Source organism: Neovison vison, chromosome 3, assembly GCF_020171115.1.
Source record: "Neovison vison isolate M4711 chromosome 3, ASM_NN_V1, whole genome shotgun sequence".
Classification (NCBI taxonomy): Eukaryota; Metazoa; Chordata; class Mammalia; order Carnivora; family Mustelidae; genus Neogale; species Neogale vison.
Window position 1 is genome coordinate 225446856 of NC_058093.1, and position 27188 is coordinate 225474043.

General features: G+C 48.6%; 2 protein-coding genes across 6 annotated transcripts; both read left to right on the plus strand.

The window, feature by feature from the left end:
* Positions 1-1987: 1987 nt before the first annotated feature.
* On the plus strand, positions 1988-15648 carry OASL (2'-5'-oligoadenylate synthetase like). Of its 2 annotated transcripts, XM_044241095.1 has the most exons (6): positions 1988-2185; positions 5413-5695; positions 6800-6975; positions 9982-10223; positions 12644-12791; positions 14407-15648. In XM_044241095.1, the coding sequence occupies exons 1-6, from the start codon at positions 1988-1990 to the stop codon at positions 14905-14907; spliced, it is 1548 nt and encodes a 515-aa protein (XP_044097030.1). In that variant the 3' UTR covers positions 14908-15648. The 2 variants fall into 2 exon arrangements, with proteins under 2 accessions (XP_044097030.1, XP_044097031.1); XM_044241096.1 differs by lacking the exons at positions 9982-10223; positions 14407-15648 and having other exon boundaries at positions 12644-12754.
* A 635-nt stretch (positions 15649-16283) lies between these two features.
* Positions 16284-26900, plus strand: C3H12orf43 (chromosome 3 C12orf43 homolog). Of its 4 annotated transcripts, none has more exons than XM_044244126.1 (6): positions 16284-16442; positions 21925-21967; positions 22154-22252; positions 24713-24822; positions 25361-25451; positions 25941-26900. In XM_044244126.1, the coding sequence occupies exons 1-6, from the start codon at positions 16289-16291 to the stop codon at positions 26293-26295; spliced, it is 852 nt and encodes a 283-aa protein (XP_044100061.1). In that variant the 5' UTR covers positions 16284-16288; the 3' UTR covers positions 26296-26900. The 4 variants fall into 4 exon arrangements, with proteins under 4 accessions (XP_044100061.1, XP_044100063.1, XP_044100064.1 ...); XM_044244128.1 differs by having other exon boundaries at positions 25944-26900; XM_044244129.1 differs by having other exon boundaries at positions 24749-24822.
* The last annotated feature ends 288 nt before the right edge of the window (positions 26901-27188 follow it).

Below are 27188 nucleotides of genomic sequence, written 5' to 3' on the forward strand. Positions count from 1 at the left end.
ACCATTCTGATCCAAGCAGTCAGATTCCCCTGCTGGGACTTTTTTTTTTTTTTTAAGATTTTGATTTATTTATTTGAGAGAGAGCGAGCATGAGGAAACAGGTAGGGGGAGGAGCAGAGGAGAAGCAGATTCCCCCACTGAGCAGCGAGCCTGACATGGGGTTCGATCTTAGGCTCCGAGATCATGACCTGAGTGGAAGGCAGACACTTAACAGACTGAACCACCCAGGTGCCCTCCTGTTGGGACTATCGCAGTAGCTTTTTAACTGAGCCCCTGCTTCCCCTCTCACCTCCACAGCTACCTTCTGCTTTTAATCTAAACTTCCCCCAGCAGCCAGTGTGATCTCATTAATATGAAAGTCAGACCATTTCACTCCTCTGCTTGAAACTTTCCAATGGCTCCCCATTTCATTCAGGGTAAAAGTCAGCCTTAATGAATGGTCTTGAAGATCCTACACTATTTGCACCCGAACATTTTACCACTTAAACCTCATCTCCTCACAGTCTCTCCCTTTGGTCATCCCATTCTAGTCATGCTGTTATTCCTCAAACCCACAAGGCACACTGATGCCACAGGACCTTTGCCCTTGCTGCTCATTCTGCCATGAATCATCCTCTTCCCTCGGGCATACACATGGCTCACTCTGCCTCCTTCATGTCTTTGCTCAAATATCTCCTTTTCAGGCCTTTCCAACCACCTTATTTGAGACTGAACATCTAAACAATCCTACACACACACACACACACACACACACACACTCACATTCACACACCCCATATATCTTAACCTCTTGCCCTGCTTTACTTTTTCTGCTTAGCACTTCTAATCGTCTTATTTACTACAATTTGACTTGTTTATCCTGTTTATGGTCAGTCTCCACCATCAGAACATAAACCCTCTGCAGGCACGGGTTTTTGTCTAGTCCCTACTGTATCCCCAGCACCTGCTTGGCATATAGTAACTACTCAATAAATATTTATTGAATGAATGAATGATGGCATTCCAATTATTCAACCCTGCCCACCTATCCAGGCACATCTCTCACCTCTCTCCTCCTTACCCTTTGTGCCAAGGCATATTTGACAACTCAATCCCTGGCACACACCAGGACCACTGGGACTTCTACTTTGCCTGTGGTCTGCCCTCCTCTTCCTCCTGCCCAGATCCGTAGTCTTTTAAGGGTCACACTGGACGCTCAGAATCTCTTGCCCCTCTTCCCTACAGCTCTGAGAGCCCCTGGGGACAGGAATCCCATCTTATTTTGTCTTTTTAACACTGTTGGCAGCCAGCAGGTGCTCAACAGGCACTTAATGAGTGAATAATAATATTTGCATTTACTGAGTGCTTTCTGTGCTCAGTGTTCTCACACTTAATCTGGACAACAACCTATGGGGGAGGGTATGATTACTAACCCCATTTTTATGGGTCAGTTATGGGAGGGTCAGAGAAGTAAAGAGTGTGGCAAAGGTCAGACCAGAACTGAAAGTCTGTTCTGTCAGACTCTGGACCTTTGGGCTTCCCCCAGCTCACCCTGACCAACCATGAGCAAGTCCCCATCTTTCTGAGCCTCGGGTTCATATGACAATGCGGGGTGACTGGACTGATAGAGAGCATCCCACTCTGACCTACTGGGAGCATTGGCTCCTCCAGGGCTAAACTCAGCCAATTTCAGTTTCCAAATGTCATCAAAGGGAAACCAAAGCAGCTGAGAATCGAAACTGATAGCAAAAAGATGAGGCTGGAAGTCAAGCTTGTTAAGGTGGCCCCAGAACTCCCAGCGGGAGGGCCCCTGCTGCAGCAAAGGGTTTCCAAGAAGAGAAACTCAGGTCAGCCCAGTCACTCCTGGTTTCCTCTCCACTCTGGCCCCTCTACCCCACAGGGTGCTGGCAGTCAACTGAGGAGGAGCCCCCTTAAAGAAGTGGGCGTGCACGGAGCCGGATAGCTGTGTGGCTATATATCTGTGCAGCGGTGATCCTCTGGCTCAGAGATGGCACTGACCAGGGAGCTGTATGCCACCCCTGCCTCCAGGCTGGACTCCTTTGTGGCTCAATGGCTGCAACCCTACCAGGAGCAGAAAGTGGAGGTTCTGGAGGCTGTACAGACTGTGCAACAATTCCTGAGAGAAGAGTACTTTGAGGGCGACTGCGGACTAGATGAGAAGGTGCGGGTGCTCAAGGTGCTCAAGGTGAGTCCCTCCATCCATAAAGCCAGGGCCTGGTAAAGGCAGCATGAGGGTCCTCGTCCCAGAGGATGCTGGGAGCCTCTTGCCTCATTATCCTTAGCCCACACTGCTGACATGTCAGGGCATCCCATTGAGCTGCCTGCACCCTACCCTGATTCTGTCTTGAGCAGAACAAGTCTGGTAAGGAAACTCATGACAATAGTTCAATTTTCTGGGATGCACTAGCCTAACCCCTTACAATACACGAGCTCTAATTCATGCACCCTTTGTGGTATGAACGATTCTTTTCCCATTTTACAGATGAGCAAAATGGAAGTTCGGACCCTTAAAATTCATAATGACTAAATGCAATGCAAGGTCTCTGAATGGATCCTGGTGTGAATAGACCATTCACAAAATACAGTTTGGAGACAAGTAGGGAAATCTTAATATGGCCTGGATATTAGATAATAGAGGGCATTGTTGATCGTTTAGGTATATCCTTTTGTGGTTATGGGCCAGGAGGAAGTGCTCTCTTTGGTTGGATACAAATGCTAAAGCAGGAGTGCCTGGGTGGCTCAGATGGTTAAGTGTCTGCCTTTAAAAGCTCAGGTTATGATCTCGGGGTCCTGGGATTTGAGGCCTCCATCGGGCTCCCTGCCAGTGGAGAATCTGCTTCTGCCTCTACCCTTGCTTGTGCTCTCTCTCTCTCTTAGACTCAAATGAATAAATAAAATCTTTTTTAAAAATGCTAAAGTATTCAGAGACAAAGTTGCTCGGTATTTGTAATTGCTCCAACAAGGTTTTGATGCAAGCAAATGTGGCAAAGGGTTTAGACTTGCTGGAACTAACTGCCTGGATATGTGAGTGCTCATTGGAGTCTCTTCCTACTTTTCTGTTGTAAGTTTTTGATTAGACGTTTTCTTTAGTGGAAGCTCAGAGAGGTAAGGTGACTTTTCCAAGGTCACACAGCTCATGGGGGAGCTGGGATTTGAACCAGGATCTATCTATTCCACAGCCGGTGCTCTAGGCCAACCCCACTGATTTTTCCCCCCATGCCTTTCCTTCAGCTGCTTCTTGTCCTAGCTAGAATCAAAATTGAAGGGGGTCAAAGCTGGAAAGGCCCTGGAGAATCAGTCTCAGCCAACCCTTTGTTTAAACATTAAGGAAACTGAAGCACAGAGATGGTGAGAGTGGTCTCAGGTTCACACAGTGAGCTAGTGGCAAAGGCAGGACTAGAATTAGGGTGCCTGACTCCCAGCCTAGGGCTCTAGTTCTCACCTCAGAAAAGGATTTAGAAATCTCAGGTCCCCAGCCCTTCCTTACACCCATCTCCAGCACCTAGAGCCTGAGGCCACAGGATTTAGACAGACCACGGTTTGACTTTTGGCTTCCTTTCCTTTCCCATCATCATCATCACCAGTTTCCTCCTTGTCCAGCAAAAGCCTCATCAATGCAAACTAAGAGATAAGCACATGGTAAATGCACCAAAACAAAAGCGCCATTATAAATTCTTGCTCTGAGTCAGGCAGACACCCCCAGCCTGCCCCACCCCTGACAATCTTGAGGGTGAAGTGGATGAAAGGGGGGTAGTCTGGAGACCAGAGGATGCTACCAACTGAATGAGTTTTGATGACATGAAGTGGAATTTACCCAGCCCTCAAATTCTCCCTGGAGACCAGAGCTACTTCCCCCTCCCACCGAAACCATAAAATAAGAGTGATACCCCCAAAGCAATGTTAGAGGAGAAATAATGCTTTATTCACGTTCTAAACCCTCTTCCCACCCCCACAAAAATCTGGAGCTTGGTTGGTTCACATGAATGAATGCTTGAAAGAGTTGGGTTTAAGAAGACTTGGACTGGAGTAAGTCATGAAGCTTGTTCAAGAATGTCCTTTAGTCTCCACCATGGGTCTTCATTGCAAAAGGCAGGAAGTCTGGGCAAAGCTTTCAAGGGAATGTGCCCTTCATCCGCACACAGGATTCCAACCCCAGCCCTGCCAAATTGGGCCGAAATGTTGGATCTCAATGAAGGTGCAGAAAGAGAATGCAAAAAAAAAAAAGGAGGAAGAAAAGATGGCAGACTTCTCCTCAGAACTAGGGCCTGGCTCAGAGACTTGGGGCACAGGGAAGAAAGAAGTAGAACACCTTGTCAGAACACCTTGTCTTCTGACCCTTTAACTGACTGACCATGACTATGACTCCTGGCCATGAATCCACTGTCTCAGCTTTCTCATCTGTACATTGGGGACAATTACTGGGGTGACTAGTCCCCACCCCAGTCAGTGGGTGTTAAGATTAAATAAAAGATACCATGGGCATAAAGGACCTTCCATAGTGCCAGACACCGTGAAGGTTCAACCCATGACAGTTGCATTATAATCAATCTGTCGTGATTCCACTTGCCAGAAGAGGTAATCACCCTCAGGTCTGAGGGATCTCCCAGCCTGCGGTGAGAAAGACAGGAGGCCAGATATTTGTAGGGCTTTATATACCAGAGGCAGGAGGGGCTGGAGAGCAGGTCTAGACTCTCAGAACATCAAATAGACTGCTTCCAAATCATCCGGCTCAGGCTCCTTCCATCCAGATGGGGAAACTGAATCCCAGGTAGAGAAGGGATTATCTGAGTCAACGAGACAAAGAGGATGAGAGCTATACAGCTGACTTCCTGCATGCCGGGCCCATAGCAGGCCCCCCCACCACACCTTCTCTTATCTAATCCTCCCAGGAACCCAATGACTCACGTTCCACGGTTACTCTCATTTTGCAGACGAGGAATTAGGGTTCACATTTAGGGACCAGAGATGAGAAACAAGTGCAGGAGTCAAGGTCAAAGTCGGGCTGCCCCTTGGCTCTTACCCACCAGGCAATCCTGCTCCCAACTTTTTAATGTCATGAAAGGCTCAGATGCCCAAATGCTCAGAATACCCTGGGGAGTAGGCCTCAGTAGTCTCTTGGAGGAGGCACCACTCTGCAGCTTAGAACACCCCATCTTAGCAGCAAAACAATGTCTGGGCTCTGGAGTCAGGCTGCCTGGGTTCAAACCCAGGCTCTGCTGTGTACTGTGTGTGACCCTGAGCGCGTGACTTCTCTTGAAATCTCAGTTCCCTCGCCTGTAAGAGGGGATGTTGGTACCACCCACCCACCCTTCTGGGCTGTGGGGAGCCTCGGATATGGGATAATTCACGTAAGGAGCAGCAGGGACTGCCTGGCACAGGCAGTGGCAGGTGACGGGGTTCTGTGTTCCACAGGTAGGAGCCTTCGGGAATGGCACAGCAGTCAGGAACAACTTGGAGGTAGAACTGGTGGCGTTCCTGAGCTGTTTCCACAGCTTCCAGCAAGAGGCCAAGCACCACCAAGCCATTCTGAGTCTGATATGGAAGAAGCTGTTGTGTCGCCAGGATCTGCTGGCCCTTGGGCTCAAGGACGTGGAAATCACCCAGGGAGACCCTGAGGCTCTTGTCTTCACCATTGAGACCAGGAGGACGGCAGAGCCCATCACTGTCATCATCGTGCCTGCCTACCGGGCCCTGGGTAAGGGGGAGGGGAAGTGCATCAGATGCACACATCTGCCATCTCAGGGGGACCTGAACTCTCACACCTCTCATTCACAGCCAGCTGCGGACACCTGCAATCATCTGTTTAACCTACATCCTGAGCTGGGGGCTCAGTTGGGGCTGGCCCAACTCGGGCCATTGTGTTGATCAGCTTGGGAAACAATTACCAAAGAATCCTGTGGATAAATACATGATTGCAAAAGGAGATGAGAGCGGCAGAGGGGAAGGTGTTAGAAGCAGAAACTGGGGTCCTCCTGTAGCATTTATCACGGGTGCCAGGGCTTGTCCTTGTTTGGGCTTTTTCAGAAGCAGACCCTAAGACAAAGATGTGAGGATAAGCAGTCCTGGGAAATGCTGAGAGGGAAGTAGGGGAGAGGGATAGGGAAGGGAGGAAGCATCACAAAGTCACCAACACGAGCCTCTGGCTTCGTGCCCCTGGAGAACTCTAGGGGACAGCACAGAGTACCCCTCAACCAAATACAGCGTGGGATGTTTATTCCCCAACTTACCATTGCCCTTGTCTGAGTTTGTCCTCAGGCGAAGAGTCCTGGGGTTTGGAGTAAACAGTATCAGCTACAACCCCAGGTGAATCAGGTTTCATCCAGATGGGTGGCTGCTAGGATCCACCTTGTAGGGACGGTGTCAGAAATGGGGTCCCACCTGGGCAAGAACAAGAGTGCCGGGATGCATTAGTGATGGCTGCTGCGGAAGCACACCCTTCTGCAAATGCCCTTGAGGCCGCCAGCTCTCTTATCTGACCCTGGTTCTCGATTCTGGTGTCAGGAGGTTGGAATCAGTCACTGAGAAAGAAATCCCAAGCAGACATCAAGGGGACCTGGCGGGTTGGGGACCTCGAGAGAGAATAACAGTCTTTGAGTGGTCTGAAGAATGGCAAGCCCACTTTTGATTCTCCAGAAGGACAACCAAGCAAGGCAAACCTTGATTCTCTTAGGCCTTGAGGAGTCCAGTTTCCCTGGGGAGACACTCCAGTGAAATTAGCAGGCTCCGCCCCTTCCTACCCACTTAACAACCTGGGGTTTCCTAAATCCCGGCTCTCTACCTTTGCTCCCTCTCACCCCAGGGCCTTCTGTTTCCAACACTCAGCCACATCCTGAGGTCTATGTGAGTCTGATTGAGGCCCAGGGTTACCCTGGATATTTCTCCCCATCCTTCAGTGAGCTGCAGAGGAACTTCGTTAAATATCGGCCAACCAAGCTGAAGAGCCTCCTCCGGCTAGTAAAGCACTGGTACCTGCAGGTGAGGAGGCTGCCAGGATGGGGGCGCGATAGGGGGAGCCTGTAGAGGGCAGGGAAGAGGAGGCGGAGCCTGCATCAAGGTGGGGGGTGGTAGTGGGGAAGGGAGGGAAATGCTAATCTTTTAAACTGTAAGTTGAAATAGTGATGAAGGTGGAGGAGGAGGAGGAACAGAAGGAAGGAGAAAAGCAAGGAATATACAATATTTTCCAGGACACAAGTGTTTGCGACACCCCAGTTTCAGTGGATACTGGCTAACACTGACTGCTTTGAGTTCTCCAGATGTTAGTTAATCTCAGCTAGTTAAGGACGAACAGAAGGAAAGTTTCTGTTAATTGCACCAGTTTCCCCCACAAATGCCCGTGTTCCTCTCATGGTCATTACCAAGTGAATATATCTGCAACAGCCAATTTTTTAGATTTCACAGATGCTGGCTTGCATGGTACCAGGTACATTTCAAAATATCTCCATGAACAAAGTCAACTAAACTTGTGAAAGGAAGACTCAGAAACAAACCCAAAGTTAGAAAGGGTGGAAGAAAGATGCTTTCTTGTATATATTAAAATACACACACGCAAACACACACACACACACACACACATACACACACCCCTGGGTAACCCAATCATTCAGGGTCCTGGGGTTAAGCCCCACATAGAGCCCCACACTCAGTGGGGAGTCTGCTTGAGGATTTTCTCTCTCACGCTCTCCCTCTGCTCCTCCCCCCACTCATTTGCTTTCTGTCTCTCTAAAATTAATAAATATATCTTTAAAAAACAGAATCAGAAAATTTCCAAGGTTAGTAAGTTTACAGTTACTCTGTTTATTGGGGGTGGGGGTTGGGGGTGGAGGGAAACAGCCATTTTCTTCTTACACGATTATCAAGTCAACCAAGGTTGTGGTACATCTTCCGTCATCAGAATGCCCAAAGCCAAGAACAAAGCTGGTTTGGTGGTTAGTCAGTCACTTACAGGAAACGCAAGGTTTTGTGGCTTTGGAGAACTAGAACTCCACAGAATGATTCATTTGCTTGCTGTCTAAGAATGCAAAGTGCTTTCTTCCTACATATGATATGCCCTTTTTCTGGTAATGTCCACAGAGTATATCAGCTTTGCTTCTAGAAGCCTCCCTTCTGTTTTTGTTCGAGCCTCCTCCTTAAAACAAGGATTTGATCGCATATGGTCTCTCTCTCTTTTTAAAAAAGATTTATTTATTTGAGAGAAAGAGAGAGAGAGTGCATGCACCTGGTGGGGGGGGGTAGTGCAGAGGGAAAGAATCTCAAACAGATCCCCGCTGAGTGCAGAGCCCCCTGTGGAGCTCAGCCTCAGGACCCTGAGGTCACAACCTGAGCCAAAATCAAGAGTCGGACACTGAACCCACTGACCTACACAGACGCCCCTAGAAAGATTCTTTAGACAGGAAGTGACTGGTATCAGGTAAGATGCTTTCTTTTGCAAGTAGGAGAAAAACCAACTTAAACTGACTTAAACAGGGGCGGCTGGGTGGCTCAGTGGGTTAAGCCTCTGCCTTCGGGACATGATCTCAGGGTCCTAGGATCAAGCCCCGTATTAGGCTCTCTGCTTAGCAGGGAGCCTGCTTCCCTCTCTCTCTCTGCTTGCCTCTCTTCCTACTTGTGATCTCTCTGTCAAATAAATAAAATCTTAAAAAAAAAAAAATCTGACTTAAACAATAAAGACAATTATCAGCTCGTAACAGGATTCACCCTGGCGTTGAGGGGAGTGGTAATCCCATCCAAACAGTGTAGGTACTATACAACGGAGAAGAGAGAAATGCCTCCTAGAGCTTTCTGTGTTCTCCCACAGAATCTCGGCTATTGCCAAGGTCTGTAGAAACTTCCCTGTTGCGTTGGTGGCTCCGGGAATGCAGGAGGAACAATAGAAATGGCTGCCTGGGCTGCCATCTTCCAGCCCCCTCCCCCGCCTTCCTCAACCCTTGATTCTCCCACCAAAAGGTCACATCTCCATAGATAAACCGATACCTATGCAGGAAACAGAAGTACCAGGACCCCCCCACCCCATACCCTCTGATGACCAAATACCCTATCATATATGGATGTGAGCCCATGCCCTGCCTTGGCCTGATAAAAGACCCCCACCAACTCCGTCCCAGTGTGACTTCCCCGACTCCCCTTTCCAGAGTCGCGGAACCTCACCCGAGGGTGCCCACCTCCTCCCAGCGCGACTTTCCTGGCTCCCCTTCTCCTGAGCCCTGAAACTTCGCCAGAGAGTGCCTTTAATAAATCTTGCCTTTTGCCTACCTCGCCTGGTGTCGTATTTATCTTGCCTATAAAATCTTACATTCCCACCCCTCTTTTTCTATCAGCAAAGACTTTTCTTTAAAGGAAATATTTCAGAAGAAGCCTAGTACAGTAAAATAGATAGAAATGCAGTTGCTTAGGCTCAGATCTGGAGCCCAACACGTTCACTCTTTGGGACACCTCTTCCTAAGTCCATTCCAGGGGCACCTGGCTGGCTAGTCAGTGTCATATACAATTCTTGATCTTGAAGTTGAGGCTTGGAGCCCTACACTGGGTGCAGAGATTGCTTAAAACTAAAATATTTTTTTAAGGTTTTATTTATCTATTTGACAGACAGAGATCACAAGTAGGCAGCGAGACAGGCAGAGAGAGAGGGGGACACAGGCTCCCTGCTGAGCAGAGAGCCTGATGCAGGGCTCCATCCCAGCACCCTGGGATCATGACCTAAGCTGAAGACAGAGGCTCTAACCCACTGAGCCACCCAGGTGCCCCAAAACTAAAATCTTAAAAAAAAAAAAAAAAAAAGGAATCGTTTGAAATCCACTGGACCAACTGAGCCCCTTCATTCTGAAACAAGGAAACCATTTAGGGCCAAAGTGGGAAAGCGACTGGCCAAGATTACACAGCCAGTAGGTGGCAGAGCTGAGACAAGAAGTTGGAGTTGCCAGTTTCTGGTCCATCTAGAGCGATCCTGACACAAGATCTTGGGGTCTCTCCTGTCTCTTTCAACAGTACGTGAAAGCCAAGTGCCCCAGGGCCGCGCTGCCCCCTGACTATGCCCTCGAGCTGCTGACCATCTACGCCTGGGAGATGGGTACTCAGGAAAATGAGAATTTCAGGCTGGATAAAGGCTTCACCTCAGTGATGGAACTACTCCAGGAGTTTAAGTTCCTCTGCATCTACTGGACCAAGTACTACACATTCCAGAACCCAGTCATCAAGGATTTTGTCAGAAAACAGCTCAAAAGAGACAGGTACTGGGCCCCTGCGAGTCTGCCACATCTCACAGAGAACAGAAAGAAGAGAGGCAAAGGCAGTGTCGCATTGAATGGGAGGGCTGCTTTATCAAGCACTAAAATCACACTGACATCTCAAACCTTTCAAAATGCCCTCGTGGGCAGAGGGGCTGTAAGCCTTCTCCTTGTGCCTCAAGGAACCCCACCCTACTTAGCTCTCTTGCTTCCAAAAGACCATTTCAGGGCATTCTAGCAACAGCATGGAAATGTGGAAAGAATCACGGGCAGCCGGGTTTCATCCCAGTTCTGGCTTTTTCTCACCGCTGTGAGCCTCAGCTCCTCCTCTGTAAAGCAGGAGTAAGTGGCATCTACAATGCAGGCTATTGTAAGGGTTGGGGAAATACCTAAAGGGCCCATGCGATCTGGTCTACGGTAGATGCCAGTGAGGTGTTCACTCTCATGGCGCATGTAGCTCTACAAAGCACCAGCATCCATCCCCAACCCCGGGATTGTCACCGTTTATGTGAAGGCTGGCTCAGTCTCCAGCCTTTGCCTGGGGCTTTCAGCCTCCCCCAGTGGCGGGTGGAGGCTGGTGGATAAACACCCCAGCTCCCTCCCATCCCAGATGGAAGGACTCTCTTAGGGTCACGTGTGCTACATTGTTTCCAGAGTCCCTGCGCTGGGACTAACCTCCAGTTGCCCACAGTGGGAATCACCTCAATACAAACCCTTCATCGGTGTCCTTCCCTTCCTGTATCACTCTCCCACTCCCGACTGGGGCTTCCTGGCTTGTCCTTCCAAATCAACCATGGGCCCTCACATCCTTCTCCTGGGATCTGCTTTTGGAGAAACCCAGCCTGAGACAACTCTTTATATTAGAAGCTCTAGGTCAGTGCGAGCAATATCCCAAGAATGTTTATTGTTCCCTTATGTAAATGTTGGGTCCCTTTAAAAAAAAAAAAAAACAGGGAAGTAAAACCCAGTCTCATGATGAAAAGAGGATTCATTCTAAGGATGCCCAGAAATTTGAGGTTAGGAAACCATCAGGACCTGAGGCAAACCTACAGACACCCTCTTTCTCTGCCACTCCCTCTCATGGTCCACATGCTGTCTCTTCCTCTGACAACCTCTGCTTCTTTCCCCATACCTGCCCTACTCCCCTCTTACTTTCATGTAATGAGGGACCTCCCTTATCCTTGGTCCAAACCCCAGAAGGAACCAGTCTATTCATTGGGCCCAAACCCTACATGTCAGGTCACCTGGTGGGTCACTTTGGGTCAGGTGATCTTACCCTGTAGGGAAGCCTGGCACTGCTCCCTAGTTCAGGGAGGGCTGTTTTGGGGTGCAGGGATGTTGGGGGTAGCAAGCATAGAGCCTTTGGTGTCCAGCACGCTCCCATAGCACAGTCACATTCTGTCATAGATGAAGTCACAGCCCCCTCCTAAGCCAAAAGCTCATGGAGGGCAAGAGCCAAAACTTAATCACGGGCTTGGCATCTGACCCATGCGCTCACCCCAAGCAACCTAAGGAGACTGTTAGACCCTCTTTGAGCCAATATTCGCTAAGTATTCATTCAACATTTATATAGAAGAGAGATGCTCGGGGGCAGCCCAACCTCTTCTCTGTTGAACCAGAGCAAAGGGATAGGAACACCCATCTGCTGACAGTAAGAACTTACAGAAGTCTGTGCCTCAGTTTTCTCATCTGTGAAATAGGGATATATAACAGCAATTAAATAGTCTCACCCCGGGGGGCTCAATTAGGTAAGCAGACAATTCTTGATTTCAGCTCAGGTCATGATCTCAAGGTCCTGTGATGGAGCCCCACACCAGTCCTCCCCACTCAGCAGGAATCTGCTTGTCTTCCTCTCCCTCTGCCCCTCCCCCGGCTCATGCATTTTGCATGCTCCATCTCTCTCTCTTAAGTAAATAAATCTTAAGGAAAAGAAAGAATGAAAGAAACCAATAGTCTAATAGTCTTTCCCTCCTAGAACTGTTATAAGGATTAAAATATGTTAATTCCCATAGGGCTTGACCCAGTGCCTCAGTAACTCTCAGTGGTTAGTGCTGACGGTGTTTCTATTATCCAAAGCAATTCAGCAGCCCTAGCCTCAAACTTACCTATGTAGTAAGTTTGCTCAGCAAAACAAAAGCTCTGATCTTAAGAGGCCCACTGGCCCGAGCAGGCCTCTGTTCTTGCTACAGCATGCCTTTGGGGATCTCAACACTCCACACCCCAAAAAGGACTTCTTGGAAATATAATCAACCCCGATCTGTTCTTCTCCAGTGATGTTCCCAGACCCTTCAAGACCGATGCCCCGCCCCCCCGGGCTCCACACCCAGCGCATGCTCAGTGGTTTTGATTAGATGATTCCTTGAACAGGCTTCTTTCTGGCCTGCAGACCAGAAAGAGCTGGGAACCCTCTCCCTGTGCTGCAGGCCCATCATCCTGGATCCGGCCGACCCCACCCACAATGTGGCAGAAGGATACAGATGGGACATAGTCGCGGAGAGGGCCTCCCAGTGCCTGAAACAGAACTGTTGCTATGACAACAAGGAGAACCCAGTCCCCAGCTGGAATGTGAAGGTAATGGCTCTTCTGTGGGCCTGTCAGGGGCTTGAAGCTCAGAAGGAGGTAACTGTGGAGAATTTACTTATTTACCTACTTTCTGTGTCGATGGCACCAACAAGGCTTTAGAACCAGACAGGCCTGGCAGAACCCAGCAGCTCTGTGAAGTTGGGAACATTTTTCAACTTGCTGAGCCTCAAATTGCTTCCTTTAAATTCATGTTCTCTTTTTCTTTCTCTTTGCCATAACCGGAAGAGAAAGCTGTCATGCTCCCGATCACTGTGGGCAGGAATTGAGGCCACGCGAGTGAATTCAGCAGCTGTTTCGTGCCAGCACTTGGGGCTGGTGGGGACAACAGTGGGGTAGAAATCAAGCATGGCTCCTACTCTCAAAGAACTCACTGGATTTGGGTGGGAAGGAAGCCCATGAAAACAACCTTGCTCAAAACTGCCGGAAAGAAAAGAACTGCGAGGGAAGTTACTCAATGAACAAAAAACGCCAAGTAATATTATTATGCAATGGCAAACCTGCTGTGCAGGCAAAGATCATAATAATCACTTTGATTCTATTCCTCTTGTACTTAATAACTTGCCAAGCACTTGTCCCGGGACAAATCTGTCAAATAGAGAGGTCAAAATAAACATTATTATCACTATCTTGAACATTGTTATCCCATTTTACAGATGAAGAAACTGAGACTCAGAGAGGTTAAGTGAATTAACCAACATCACACTGCTAGGAGCAGAGCCAGGATTTATGCCCAGGTCTTTGTGGGGGCCACCAGCCAAGTGAAGCCCACAGACTGAAATATATATGCCTCTGGATTTTTCCGGAGTATAAAAATCATTTTGCAAAGATGTTTAATCTTGAAAATCAGAGGACGTGGGGATTCTGGGCCTATATTCCTTCTTGAAAAGATCAACCAGCAGTCCAGCCCCACCCAGCGCCTGCCAGGTGCTGTTCTCCAGCCACCGGGGACTCTCAGAACCTTGGGCATGACCTCCGGTGGTGGTGAAGAACAGACTGGAGTCTGACCTTGGTTAAAATACCTGCTATGCTCCTCACTACCTCTGTGATGGTCGCTAAGTCACTTAACCCTGCTCAACCACAGTTTCCTCCTCTGTACAAGAGGAATAGGAACCAACCTCATGAGGCTGCTGTTGTACAGGACCCGGACTGGATCCTGGCCAAAGAACCCAGTGGCACTCGGAGACCTTGGAGGATCCAAGGTTTATTTAATACCGGTGGGCTCAGAGGAGAGTAATCTCTCAAGATCTGAGCCCGGAGCACAAAGGGGGCACTTTATACACTTTTACTTCCGTACTGTGCCACTCTTAACAGCTGTTGCCAGTGGGAGAGGGGGGAAAACCGGAATGGCCCTGGGGTTGGGACTGGGATCTCCTGCTGGATTGGTTGGCCAAGTTAGAACACAGATTTCCTTTATCACTGTGAGAGTAAAATGCATTCAGAAGAGTGCGGGCGCCCAGCACAGGGCCTAGGAGGTGGTTGGCACAGCCCAAGTGTGTTGCTACTGCTGCTGCTATTGGAAACTTAGGGACAAGTAAGGAGAACTTATGCATGTCAGGCAGAGGAGCGTGGAATTGACCCCCTCTCCCTCTTCTCTCCCTTCCAGAGGACGCGAGACATCCAAGTGACAGTGGGACAGTGGGGTTACTCAGATTTGATTCTTACGGTGAACCCTTATGAGCCCATAAAGAAGATCCAAGAGAGGATCTGGGAGAGCCAGGGGACCTTGGCCCTGAAGCATCTGTCCTTCCAGGAGCCCGGTGGCAAGCGACAGCTCCTCAGTAGCCAGTGCTCCTTGGCTTATTACGGCATCTTCTCCAACATTCGCCTCTGTCTGGTGGAGACCACCTCCCACGAGATCCAGGTATTTGTGAAGAATCCTGATGGGGGGAGCCATGCCTATGGCATTGACCCCAAAAGCTTCATCCTAGGCCTGAAGTACCAGATTGAAGACCAGCAAGGGCTGCCCAGAAAAAAGCAGCAGCTGCAGTTCCAAGGTCAAGTTCTGCAGGATTGGTCATCTTTGTGCAGCTATGGGATCCAGGACGGTGACACCCTTATCCTCTCCAAGAAGAAAACTGAAAGCTTTCCATTTCCGCCCCACTAATCCGGGACTCAGCATATCAGCCACTTCCTCCAGCTCTCACCTGGAGAGGTGCCATGTCTTCATCAGCTTTGTAAATAGTTAGCTTAGCCCTGCAAGTGGGGGAATGAGGAGGGATGTGAGACATTTGGTATACAATGGACAATGGCCAGACCACATATGACAATAGGATTCTGATCCACACAACCTCTGCAGTCCCCAGCCCAGGAAGCCAAACCACCACCTTCGCAGCAATCTACCCCCAGTCATCAGGACTTGGTCACTAACTGCCTAATTCCACTGCACTTCCAACATAGAGCCAACCAGAAAAAGGCAAATAAGTTCCCTAACCAATCACAGAGGACAGCCTGCTTCTAGTTAGCCACGTACTGCTTCCCCATGCCAACAGCTTCAATCAGGAAGTGAAGAGAAACCTCCTCTTTTTTCCACTATAAAGCTTTCTCTGTCTTGGAGTCTCTGCCAATTTGCAGGGAACGGTAGCTGGCTCCCTTGTAATAGGAAGCTGGGAATAAATAACCTTTGTTTATTCTCTTTTTGGATGTTCTTCATCTCTTTCCACACATGCTAATGTCTGGGACAGCGAATATGATGAAGTGTAAAACAATTCTCTCAACTTCTGATGCGCACACACAAATGGTATGTAATAGTCCAAAGGCTTTTGGAAAAGAACAGTATCTCTATCATCAGAGGACTTCATGTGATCAGGTTACTCCAATAACCCAATAAAATGTTTCATTTCCCCCCTCGCCTTTGCCCTGATTCCTTTTTTGTTTCTTAATATATATATATTTTTTTAAGATTTTATTTATTTATTAGAGAGAGAGAGAGAGCACAAGCAGGGGTAAGAGCAGAGGGAGAAGCAGGATCCCTGGGGGGCAAGGAACCAGATGCCCACCATTCCAGAACCCTGGGATCATGACCTGAGACAAAGGCAGATGCTTAACTGAATGAGCCACCCAGGCGCCCTCCTTCGGTTAATTTTTGTTGGACACAACAATCCGAGTTTTAATAAGTTCCCTATGGTGTTTCTGATGCCTAGAAGAATTTGGGAATTACTGGAATAAATGGATAATATTGAAATTACATTGGATCAAAGCCTAAGAACCAATGCTGGTTTTGTAATTAACTCCCCGTAGGACCTTAGGCAATTCCTTCTCCTCTGTGGGTCTCATTTGCCTCATCAAGAAAAGGATGAACAAGTTCACCTCTTAAGCCCTTCTAGCTCTCACGTTTGAGAAAACTCTCAGGGTAGTTCGTGTCCCAGGACGCCGGCGTCGAAGAACTACAATCCCCACAAAACCTTGCGTTCTCCCCCCCCCGCCAGCGGGTGCAGAGAAGGTTCGCCAGTAGAAGCGCTCCCCACAATCCTTTGCGGTAGTTCAAGATGGCGGCGCCCCGTGCCAACCTGAGCGATTTGGAGAGCAGCAACAGCAGCGGCAGCGGCAGCGATGCGGAGGAGCTGGCAAGGTGCCGGGAGGCGGCGATGCCAGCCTGGGGCTTGGAGCAGCACCAGAGAGGGCCGGAGAAGTCAAGAGCCGGTAGGACACTGTGCTCTGGGAGTCTGGCAGAAAGGCGTGGGATCTTATCCCGGGGTCTCAGCTGAAGGATAGATGGTGAGGAGGGTGTTATCCGGACTCCACTCTCTCCCTGAGAAAGCTTCAGGGACTGGGTAGAACCCCTATTCAAAGAGTGGGCAGCAAGAGGGAGGGTTGTTCCATTATCCCAGTCAGGGAAACTGAAGCACTTGAATGTCTTTTGACTCTGTTTCCTTTGGTCCATCGTCACTGCCGCACTCTGGTAGCCCGCCACCTCTTCCAAGATGACTGCAACAGCCCTCTTTCTGTAAACCGGTCTCCAGCCATAACCCCGCGTCCAGCTCATTCTCAGACTTTGGCGCTGCCAGCGAGCTTAGTCCTACATGTGTCTAACCGTGACTACAACCCTGAGAATAAATCCAAAGCCCTTCAACATAGAGATTCCTAGTCATGGGTAGAATCTAGAAGATCCGTGACGTTGGAACCGGAAAAATATTTTACCTTTACTTTCATTAACCTGCATTTGAAATTTAGCATCCCTTTCTGTCATGCATGTGAGCAAAACAGCTACAGTCTTTTGGGCAACACCTGTTACTTTGTCCTGACAAAATCACAGATTTTCATATCCCATTGCAGTCTGCATATGTATCAAAACACCATTGTATTCACAAGAAAATATTAGGAAAAGATAATTTACACTCGTCCTTGCTTTAAAATTGCAGTCATTTTTAGACCCATCGGTAGATCTTACTTAATGCCTTAATAAAGACAGTGCATTAATAAAGAAGCATATGTAGTAATGTTGCCGGGTTCTTTTCTCACAAAGTCAAAAAATGGATCTGGCAGACATGAAGAAATGAAATGAAGTGAAGTGAAGAATTATTAAGGGAAGGTGAGAACAGGGGGGAAAGCTTTCTAGAGTGAGAGGGATCTGGGATGGGTTGCCACTGAGGGCTTTTATTGGTAAATATTTTGTCTAGAACATTTAAGGGAAACGATGGATTTGTAAATATTATGAAAATATCTTGTCTATATTTAGAACAAACAAGGTGGGTTTGTTTTGTTCCCTGCTCTCTAGTTAATATCTTATCTATAACATTTCTCCACTTCTGGGATTTCTGTGAGCCTGGTTGCATAGTCCCCTGCATGAGCCTGGTCACATAGCCCCCTACCTGTCTCTCCCTACTAGCCTCACCTATCCCTTACTCCGTAATTTTTTTTTTAACTAATTTTTTTAAACTAATAATGGTAACTGGATTTCTATATCATTGGTTTTTTTTTGTAATCATATGTGTTGTGTTTTATGCATTTCAAACATTATTCTGAGGAGGATCAAGGCTTTACCAGACTGCCAAAGCAGGCCATAGCAAAGCAAGGTTAAGAACCCCCACATTTGTTTAAAAGGACTTACAAGCCCTTTGGTAGTCTTCAATCCATTCCCTGCCTGCCTCTCTCTTCCTCCTGTCCTGCCACATTGCATTTCCCATAGGTAGACTCCAAACCATATTATATCCTCTCATCTCTGGACACCATAGCTCAGCACTTTTCTCTTCAGCTCTGCATACAGGTCTGCCTTGCCAACTCCATCGTTCACTAGCAGTGAGACTATGGGCAAGGCACTTGGAAGGCACTTGGAAGGGTAATGGTGGTCCCTCCCCTCCCCAAGGAGATGATACCTCTACAATGCTTGGCACATATTAAAGACCCAGTCAGTGGTAGTAGTTTTGTGATTGCTCTCTCTACATGGACCACTTTCTCTCTTCTACTTAACTCTTGCTTACCCTGTGATATAGCTGAGATAACCACCTCTTCAGAAAAGCTGGTTATATGTCTTCACAGTGTCGCCATCATACCTTGTGTGATTCCCTTCATAAATGGTGCTTCCTTTTCCCCTACTCTTGCCACTTATCTCTTTTTCCTTCCATCCCTGCATCCCTAGCATTTGTGGGTGAGTTAACCCTGGCCCGAATTGCTCCACAAATAGTATAGTGAGAGGTTATGTGACGTGAACTTAACAAAGGCTGGGATCTGGCCTGTCCCTCACCATGGTATCCCCAGGGCTTAGCACAGCGTTCAGGAAAATAGTTCTTACATGAATGAACTTGCCAGAGAGGCACTTCTCCGATGAGTGAGGGACTGAGATCCAACCAGACTTCCAGTCCAGTTGTTTCTGCCTTGACAGAATGGATTTCTCTGCGAAGCTGTGAAGCTGACCCCAGACAAGTAAAATAATTTCTGAGTGCCACAGTTTCCTCATGTATGAAATGCCTAAGTCGGGGCACCTGGGTGGCTCAGAGGGTTAAGCCTCTGCCTTCGGCTCAGGTCATGATCTCAATCTCTTGGGATTGAGCCCCACATCGGGCTCTCTGCTCAGCAGGGAGCCTGCTTCCTCCTCCTCTCTCTCTGCCTGCCTCTCTGCCTACTTGTGATCTCTGTCTATCAAATAAATAAATAAAATCTTTAAAAAGAAAAGAAATGCCTAATCCTAGGATTGTTGGGAGTCTCAAACATGAACAGCTTTGACCAGCTAGTGAAGAGGTGTACATGGGAAAAGAGGCGTCTAAGATATCTGCTTTACAACTCACTGTTTTTGTGAAATTGTAAACCTTCTGCTAACCAAAGTAGATGTAGCTGCTGATAATAAGGCCTGTTACTTATTGAGCGCCTTCTGTGTGCCAGGAAGAATACTGAACACTTAACATACATTCTGGGGCCATTCTAATAGTAGCCACCATGAGTTGAGAGTTTACTGTGTGCCCTGTTCTTTTTTCATTTTTATTTTTAAAGATTTTATTTACTTGAGAGAGAGCGGGAAGGAGGGCGCTTGTGTGGGGGCGGGGAGGGAAAGGAGCAGAGGAAGAGAGAAACTCAAGCAAGCCTCCGCGCTAAGCCAACATCTCACAACACTGAGATCATGACCTGAGCCAAAATCAAGAGTTGAACACTTAACCCACTCAGCCACCCAGGTGCCCCGTGTGCCCAGTTCTAAACACTTCATGTTCATTGTCTAGTTTAATTCTTCCAGTAATCCACTCTAGCAATTATTAGCCCCATTTTACAGATGAGAAAATGAATGCTCAGAAAGGTCATCCAGCTTGTAGGTGCCAGAGTCTTTGTGACTCTAAGCCTATGCTATTAACTGCTGTTCTTGTCACTCCCTGCCACAGACAAGTGCCTCTTGTGGGCAAAACTCCCACCCTTTGGTCCATGACCATGTGGAAATGTAGGTCACTGTAGTATTAAGATTTTTTTTTTTGAAAGAGAAAGAGAGAGTGTGCGCGCACAAGTTGGTGGGGGAGATAAAGGGAGAGAGAGAATCTTAAATGGGCTCTATGCCCAGCCCAGAGCCTGACACCAGGCTCAATTCCACAACATTGAGATTGTGATGAGCAGAAATAGAGTCGGACACTTCACTGACTGAGCCACCTAGGCACCCCAAAGTGACTATGTTATTAATGTGACCCCTGATACAGCTTTTTAATCCAGTAATGAGCTCTTTAATCCAGTATTGATCACACATACCACAAACCACTTACATTTGGGGCAGTATACACTTTGATTACTTTATGCAGCCTGTCTTTCACACCAAGGCACTACACCCGGAGCTGGAGATGTAAAGATAACAAGAGGCGGACCATGTGCTCCAGCGGCTTACAAATCTAGGGAGGAGATAGACATGCAAACAAAGTGTCTGAGGGGTGCCTGGGTGTCTAAGTGGGTTAAAACCTCTGCTTTGGGCTCAGGTCATGATTCCAGGGTCTGCTCAGCAGGGAGCCTGCTTCCTCCTCTCTCTCTCTCTGCCTGCCTCTCTGCCTACTTGTGATCTGTCTGTCAAATAAATAAATAAAATCTTTAAAAAAAAATAGTTTCTGAAACAGTGTAAAACTTTACTATGTCCTCACACTAACGCTGGGAAATTGGTGGTCTTCTCCCCATATTATAGATGACAAAAACGAAGGCTCGGGGTAATAAAGTAACATGTCTGGAGTCACAGTGGAAGAACCAGAACTGAACCCTGTCTTCTGGGGCCTCATACTGTTGCTCTTCCAGGACATTAGCCGTCACTGCCTTTGCTCTGTAGTCATGCCGGAGGAAATACTCCTCCTCCTTGCGAGTGTGTGCTCAGAAGGCAGGACTGGGTCCATCCCAGGCTTGCAGGTTCCCCAACTGCAGGAGCATCGGGCACTCTGCATTCTGGGCTGTTCTCCAGAACTTGTTTGACACAGAACAGACGTGAACTGCGTGCCCTGGATTGATTCAAGACCATGAGGCCTTGCTCGGGGCCCAGAATTACCTAGTGATCATTTTGTCCAATTGGCTTCCTAAAGACACAAGCACATTTTGTTCCATTATTCGAGTCAGAGACCTGAGAGCCATCTCTCATTCATCTTTCACACCATCCATCTAGTCTGTCAGCAAAATCCTGCTGACTTCTTCAAAATACATGCATCCAGAGCCCTAACCCTTCTCCCTGATTGCCGCGGCCCCCTCCTGCCCTCACCCCACCATGGCCTGTGTCCGCACCACAGCCAGAGACATGCTGGAAAATTCCAAGTCCATTTATGTCTTTCCTCTGTGCAGAATCCTCCAGGGGCTCCTTACCTCCCTCAAAGCCCAGGTCCTCACACTGGCCCACCGGGCCCTTCCTGCTCTGACCCCCACAAGGTCCCCATTTCTGCTGCTCCACCAACTCACTGGGCTGCAGCCACACCAGCTTCTTGGCTGGTTCTGAAGTATTGCCTCAGGGCCTTTGCAGGTGCTCTTCCCTCTACCTGGAAGACTTCCCCAGGTATGCACTTGACTCACTCCCTCACGTCTCTGAAAACTCTGTTCGTGTGTCACCTATCCGTGAAGTCCTCCCTGACCACCTTTACAAAATGATCCCCCAACTTGTCCCTCCCCCATATCCTTCCCCTAGATTTATCATTATCTAATTTCATATTTTGATTGTGTGGTTTTTGTCATCCATATCCACCAACTAGAACATAAGTTCCATGAGGGCTGGGATCTGTGTCTAAATTGTTCATCAGCTGCATCACCACCTGGGTGATATTAGAGCTTCAGGATCTGGTTGAACGAATGACCACCAGGCATCCCCAGCATCTTGGCTTGAAAAACGCAGCCTATGTAACCAAGCTACCTTCTCTCTCCTCCACAGCACTTAGCACACAGCCAGGCCCACAGTAGTTGTGCAGTAAACACTGGAATCAAACACACTTAGACTTTATTGTTCAGCATGGTGGTTCAGAGGGGGCTCTGGAGTCAGATGACCTGAATCCTGCCCCAACTCTGTTGCTTACTAGCTGCCTGACTCTGGCCAAGTTAGTTTACATCTCCTTGCCTCTGCTTCCTCTTCTGCCAGATGGATAATAACTCCTTTAACAAGGTTGTTGGGAGCATTCAGTGTGTTATACATGTAAGTCATGCCCAATGGGTATTATTGTCATTTCCTCTATAAATGCCTCAATTTTCCTTATTTCTATAGGTGCTGGAAATAATCAGGGGCCAGCCACCCAGCCGAGCCTCAGGTACTGTGCACACTGTATTCAAATTTAATCCACCCTTTTAACAAGTAGTGGTCCCCTACCATGTACCAGACGTGAGGTTAGACCCTGGGATGTCAGGGTGAACAAGACACATGGAATCCCTGCCCTCGTGGACAGGGAGCAGCTGCTGAGCTGGTGGGAAATGCGGTCCTTTCATGTGTGTTGTAGGCATAGAGTGGACGACCACGAACAAGATGGCAATGAACTTCAGACCACCCCCGAATTTCGAGCCCACGTAGCCAAGAAACTGGGAGCCCTGCTGGACAGGTAACCAAAGATGGCCCTTCTCTTCTCCTGCATCCTTTAATACAAACAGGGATGGCTCACATCGGCTAGGAGCTCAGGGTGTGCAAACAGGAGCTGGGCAAGCATTTGGCATATGTCCCCTCGTGACATTCGTAACCAGGTCCTATCATTGTCCTTACTCTGTAGATGAGGAAACAGGCTCTCTGGGAGAAGGAGCATTTGCTTGAAGCCACAGAGTGTAAGGCCCAGGCTGGGACTCAAACCCAAGTGTGTTTGGCCCTAAAGGCCACCCTCTTAAGCACTGCATTATCCAGCTACCATGAAAGTCAGAGGAGCGCAAGAAGCGAGAGCTCATTCTCACCACAAGAGGGTAGAGACAGCCAAAACTACTATTTTGGGAGTACTTCCTTTATGCCCTGTGCCGTGCTGGTTCTCTGTCTTGCATTTGAGAATATGATCTATACAGATCCCAGTCAGTGTTCCTCAAGTCAGTGCCAGGTCCAAAGCATGGCTCTCAAAAGAAGGGGTCCAACAGCAAAGAAGTTGGGAAACACTGCAATCTGTGTACCTCCTTATGCCCTTGGAGACTTAAGATTCATAATAGCATATTCAAGGCTTTGAGAATCCTGCAGTCAAGAGACTTGTGTGGTTTTGCTTGGCCTGGCAGTTTCCAAACTCATCTGGCCACAGTGACTTTGTTTCAGGGAAGACTGATAAGTGTAGCATGGAACACAGTTCCGGATTCGCTGGTCTACATCCGTTCCTGATTGGCAGAGCCCCACCAGACTTTTCAAAGGGAGATGAAGATGTTCAGGCCATTGTCCTTCAATTTATCAAAAAGACAAATGTGTCCTCCCAAAGTATAAACCAGCTGCTCTTCTGAGACTGACAGAATGTTGGGCCAGACCTTCGCAGCCTGAGCCACCGCAGCCTCAGTCCCAGTCCCCCAACTCGAGAATGTGGTGAACATGTGTGGGGAGGTCCAGTGGCATTTCAACACACGGGAGCAGTTTTTCTTCATGACCCTTTGGCTTTGGGGTAAACAAGGCCTGGCTGGCATTATGGTGATTCACATCGGATGTTTCCCCAGGTGGAAATCATGCAGGATACAGGTCAGCCACAGTCAACATGTTCCCTGTGGTGTTTCTGCGTCTCTCTGAAAAGAGACTTAAATGATACTCTAATTAGTTCCTTGTGTTAGATCGAGGTTCCTCAGCCTTGGCACTCCTGACATTTTAGACTCCTGGACTGGATCTTTCTTGCCTGTGGGGAGCTACCCTGTGCCTCATAGAGCAGTGAGCAGCATCCCTGGCCTTGACCTACTATGTCCTAATAGCATTCTCATGTCCCCTGCAGACTGACATTGAACCACTGTGTCAGATGCTGGGGTCAGAGTTAGGCACCTGGGCAGCAGCGGCTCTGTGCCTGCTCCCTGCTTTCCTGCACGGTGCTCCAAGGGATGCCTTTGGCATATAGGGAAGAAATAGTCAGGAGAATGTACCCAGTACGTTGCTGTGTTCGCCGCCAAGACATTGTGCGAGCGTTGTTCTCTGCCGTGCACGGTGACCTCATCAGCACTTACCAGAACGATGCTTCCTGATCTCAGTACTTCTTCCTGCTCATCATGATGTCAGTGACCATCTTCATCATCATCAGAGCTACCATTTACTGAGCACCTACTTGTGGCCAAGCTCTATGCTAAGTGCTTGGTATCCACTATTATTTCATCCCATGACAACTCTAAGATGTAGGGTTACTATTCTCCGTGTGGCAGGTAAGTAACAGAGGCTTAGAGAGATGAAGTCAGTTGCCGGAGGGGACACCACAGGAAAGCAACGAAGCCAGGATTCAAAGCCAGGTCTCTGAAGTGTAAATAGAGTCAGTGGGTTGTATCAGTGTCCATTTCCTAGTTGGAACCTGTACTCTAGTTATGCACATGTTACCATAGGGAGGAAAGGGAAGGGTATATGGGATCTGTTTTATTTCAACAGCTGTACGTCAACCCATGATTAACTCAAATTTTTTTAAAAAATTAAAAATTAAGAAAAGAAACAAAAAACAGGGCTTCCCTGTTCTAGAGGCTGACCTCTGAACCATTCTCCAGATTGGTCTTATTTCCCTTTTCATGCTTGTTTCCAGGAAGCTCAAAACAAACCATGCCCCCTCTCTCCAGCATTGTCTGTCCCTCCTGGCCTGTTTTTGCTTTGTTCTATTTGAAATTGAATTTTGTTATACTGTGAGTATCTTTAAAACTTCTTCAGCACTTTCTGGAATAGAGTGGGATTCAAACAAAGGAAGGGCTGCCATTTGCCCCGAGAGGGGGGGCGTTCATCATGTTACGTCTATAGGTGTTACTGTCCTTAATCAGGCTCTCATGCTTGCTGCTGTAGCATTTAACATCACATTCCCCTGTCCCTTCCACTTAAAAAAAAAAAATTGTTTTAGTTTTTTTTTTTTTTAATTTTTTCCCTATTACTCCAGACCTCATCCTAAATCAGCCATTTCCTCCTTCCATAGTTCGATTACCATCTCAGAAGTAGTGGAGGAGCCAGCAAAGCCTAAGGTGCAGCAAGTCCCCGCAGAGGACGACGGTGAGCAGTCATATTGTTAGCGCCTGGTGTTGTTTCCTTACACACCCCCGATGTGTGTCCCAGCTGGCAAACCGTTTCCATACACTCTCTGATCCACACAGCCCTCTCTGAAATAGGCTCGTTGATGCTCTCCCTGTTTACAGGGGAAGCCATAGGGGAAGCTGAGGTTCTGAGAGATGAAGGTGTCGAAGCCCGAGCAGGGGCCTCTTAACACCGCACTCCCCAGCTGTCCCTGGCCGAGTCTGTCTGTCCTGTGCCCAGCCCACTTGCCACTGCGGAAGCTTCCTGAGGCAGAAGGTTCACCTGCGGGCTTCCAGTTCCCCTTAGGGCTTGCTGACCTGTTGGGGCAGCTGGCGTCCCCTGAGGCACCCTCCCCTGACTCTGGCAGGCACACGCAAGAAACCTTTTTGTCACCAACCAACACGGATTCCTGGGTCTCTGCCTCTGGACTCGGAGCTCCCTGAGGGCTGGGCGGGGCAGCGTTGGCCCTTAGGAGGAGGGCCCCTGGCAGTGCTGACCCCACCCCTCTGGATTTTAGGCTTCCGCCTCTTCTTCACATCTATCCCGGGAGGCTCTGAGAAGAAAGCTGCTCCCCAGCCTGGCCGAAAGCGATTACATTCCGGCTCCAGGTGAGGTCTCATACCCTCTCCTCATGTTCCCTCCTTTGTGCCCATTGTCTGTGTTTGCCAGTCCTCTGGAATAGCCAAGCAGAATCTGATCAGATCCAGGCCAAGAAGGAACCTGTCAGGTAGCTAGAGAAATGGTGCCGTCGGGGGGAGGGGGAAGAGGTTCCGTTGGGCATTGGCTTTGGAGTTTTACTGCTTCTTGGGCACCATCAACGGCCAGACACCTCACTCCTGGGGCATCCCTGTGAGGCCTGGGCTCTGGTAAGATCCCCATTTTGTAGATGAAGACACTGAGGGTCGGAGAGGTGAAGTCACTTACTGAGGTCACACAGCTGGGAAGCAGAAAAGCCAGGGCTGGAACCTAGGCCAGCCTCACTCCCAGGCCGGAGCTCTCTAGCCACCTCCCACTGTGACCTCTTCCCTGTGGCTAAAACGGAGGGCGGTAAGGGGCAGCTCCGGGCCCTGTGCCCACTCTGTGCTCTTCCCTTGTAGCAGTGAGGACAGTGAGGAGGAATGGCAGCGGTGCCGGGAGGCAGCTGTGTCGGCCTCCGACATCCTCCAGGAATCTGCTATCCATGGCCCTATAAGAGTGGATGGAGAGGCAAAGAAAAAGAAAAAGAAGTTTAAAAAGAAAGCCAAGAAGGAGGCCAGTGCCAACTTGGACGCTGCTGCCGCCATCACAAGCGGAACTGCAGTTAGGAAGCAGGAAAAGCAGTCACCCAAGCTCAATGGAGACCAGCCATCATTTGGGACCAAAAAGAAGAGAAGGAAGAAAAAAGCCAAGAAGACCAGTGAGGCTTCCCCATTTCCATCAACAAAGAGTACAGTGGCCACGCCTGCAAACTGACTTCGGCATAGGGGCCCAAGGCTCAGCCAGTCTGGAGGACAAGGAGCCCTTTGGGGACAAGTCATTTCCAAGCCCCATCTCCCTTTCCAAGTTCAAGAACTTGGCTAGAAGTCCATACCTGGACCATGATTGGGGCTTGCCCAAGGGTCGGGACAAAGACAGCTGTAGAGTGAGAAGCCTAATTAAGGCCTGCACATTGGTGCTCCCCCTGGGGGCTGGGGCAGACCTGTGGTACCAGAACATTCCATGGCTTCAGGAAAAAGGAGCCATCCACCTATTCAAGATTGTTGACCAGGTGGTAAAGCTTGTCTTCCCTGTACTGTCTGAAGAGAGTGAGTGAAGGGAGAGCTTTTCCTTTCCCTCCACCTTCTCAACCTGGTGTGGCAGAAAACCATAAGAAACTGAGGGAAGGGCAGCTTGGCCCAGAAGGAGATTTTTCTGCCTCCAGGCCACACAGACTTTATACAACATTGTCTGAGAGATTTTCTCCCCCACTAGGTTTCCAGAATTTTTTTCCTCCACGTTTGTGAATGTACCATGCATGATCATGTGTCTGAGCCAACCAGATGATTGAAAATAAATTGTCAAGAGACCCCCAAACTTAACAAAATAGTCAGGGTTCTGCCTGTGTATGGATGCTGAATCTTGATGAGACAGTTTCAATAAACATCACTCAGGTAGAATCCTCCTGCCTAGACCCCAAGGTGTGTCCCCGCACCCCAGCCTCCAGACTTCGGGAAATATCACAGCACTCGCAAGCGGGATTTCACACACAAGGAGAGTTCCACAGGGAAGAGGAGCAGCCCAGGATTAAGGTGAAATTCTGGCTTCCTGGCCTTGCCTTCAAGCTTCCGCAGAGCGAGACAGAGGTGGGACATGAGGGTGTGTGCACT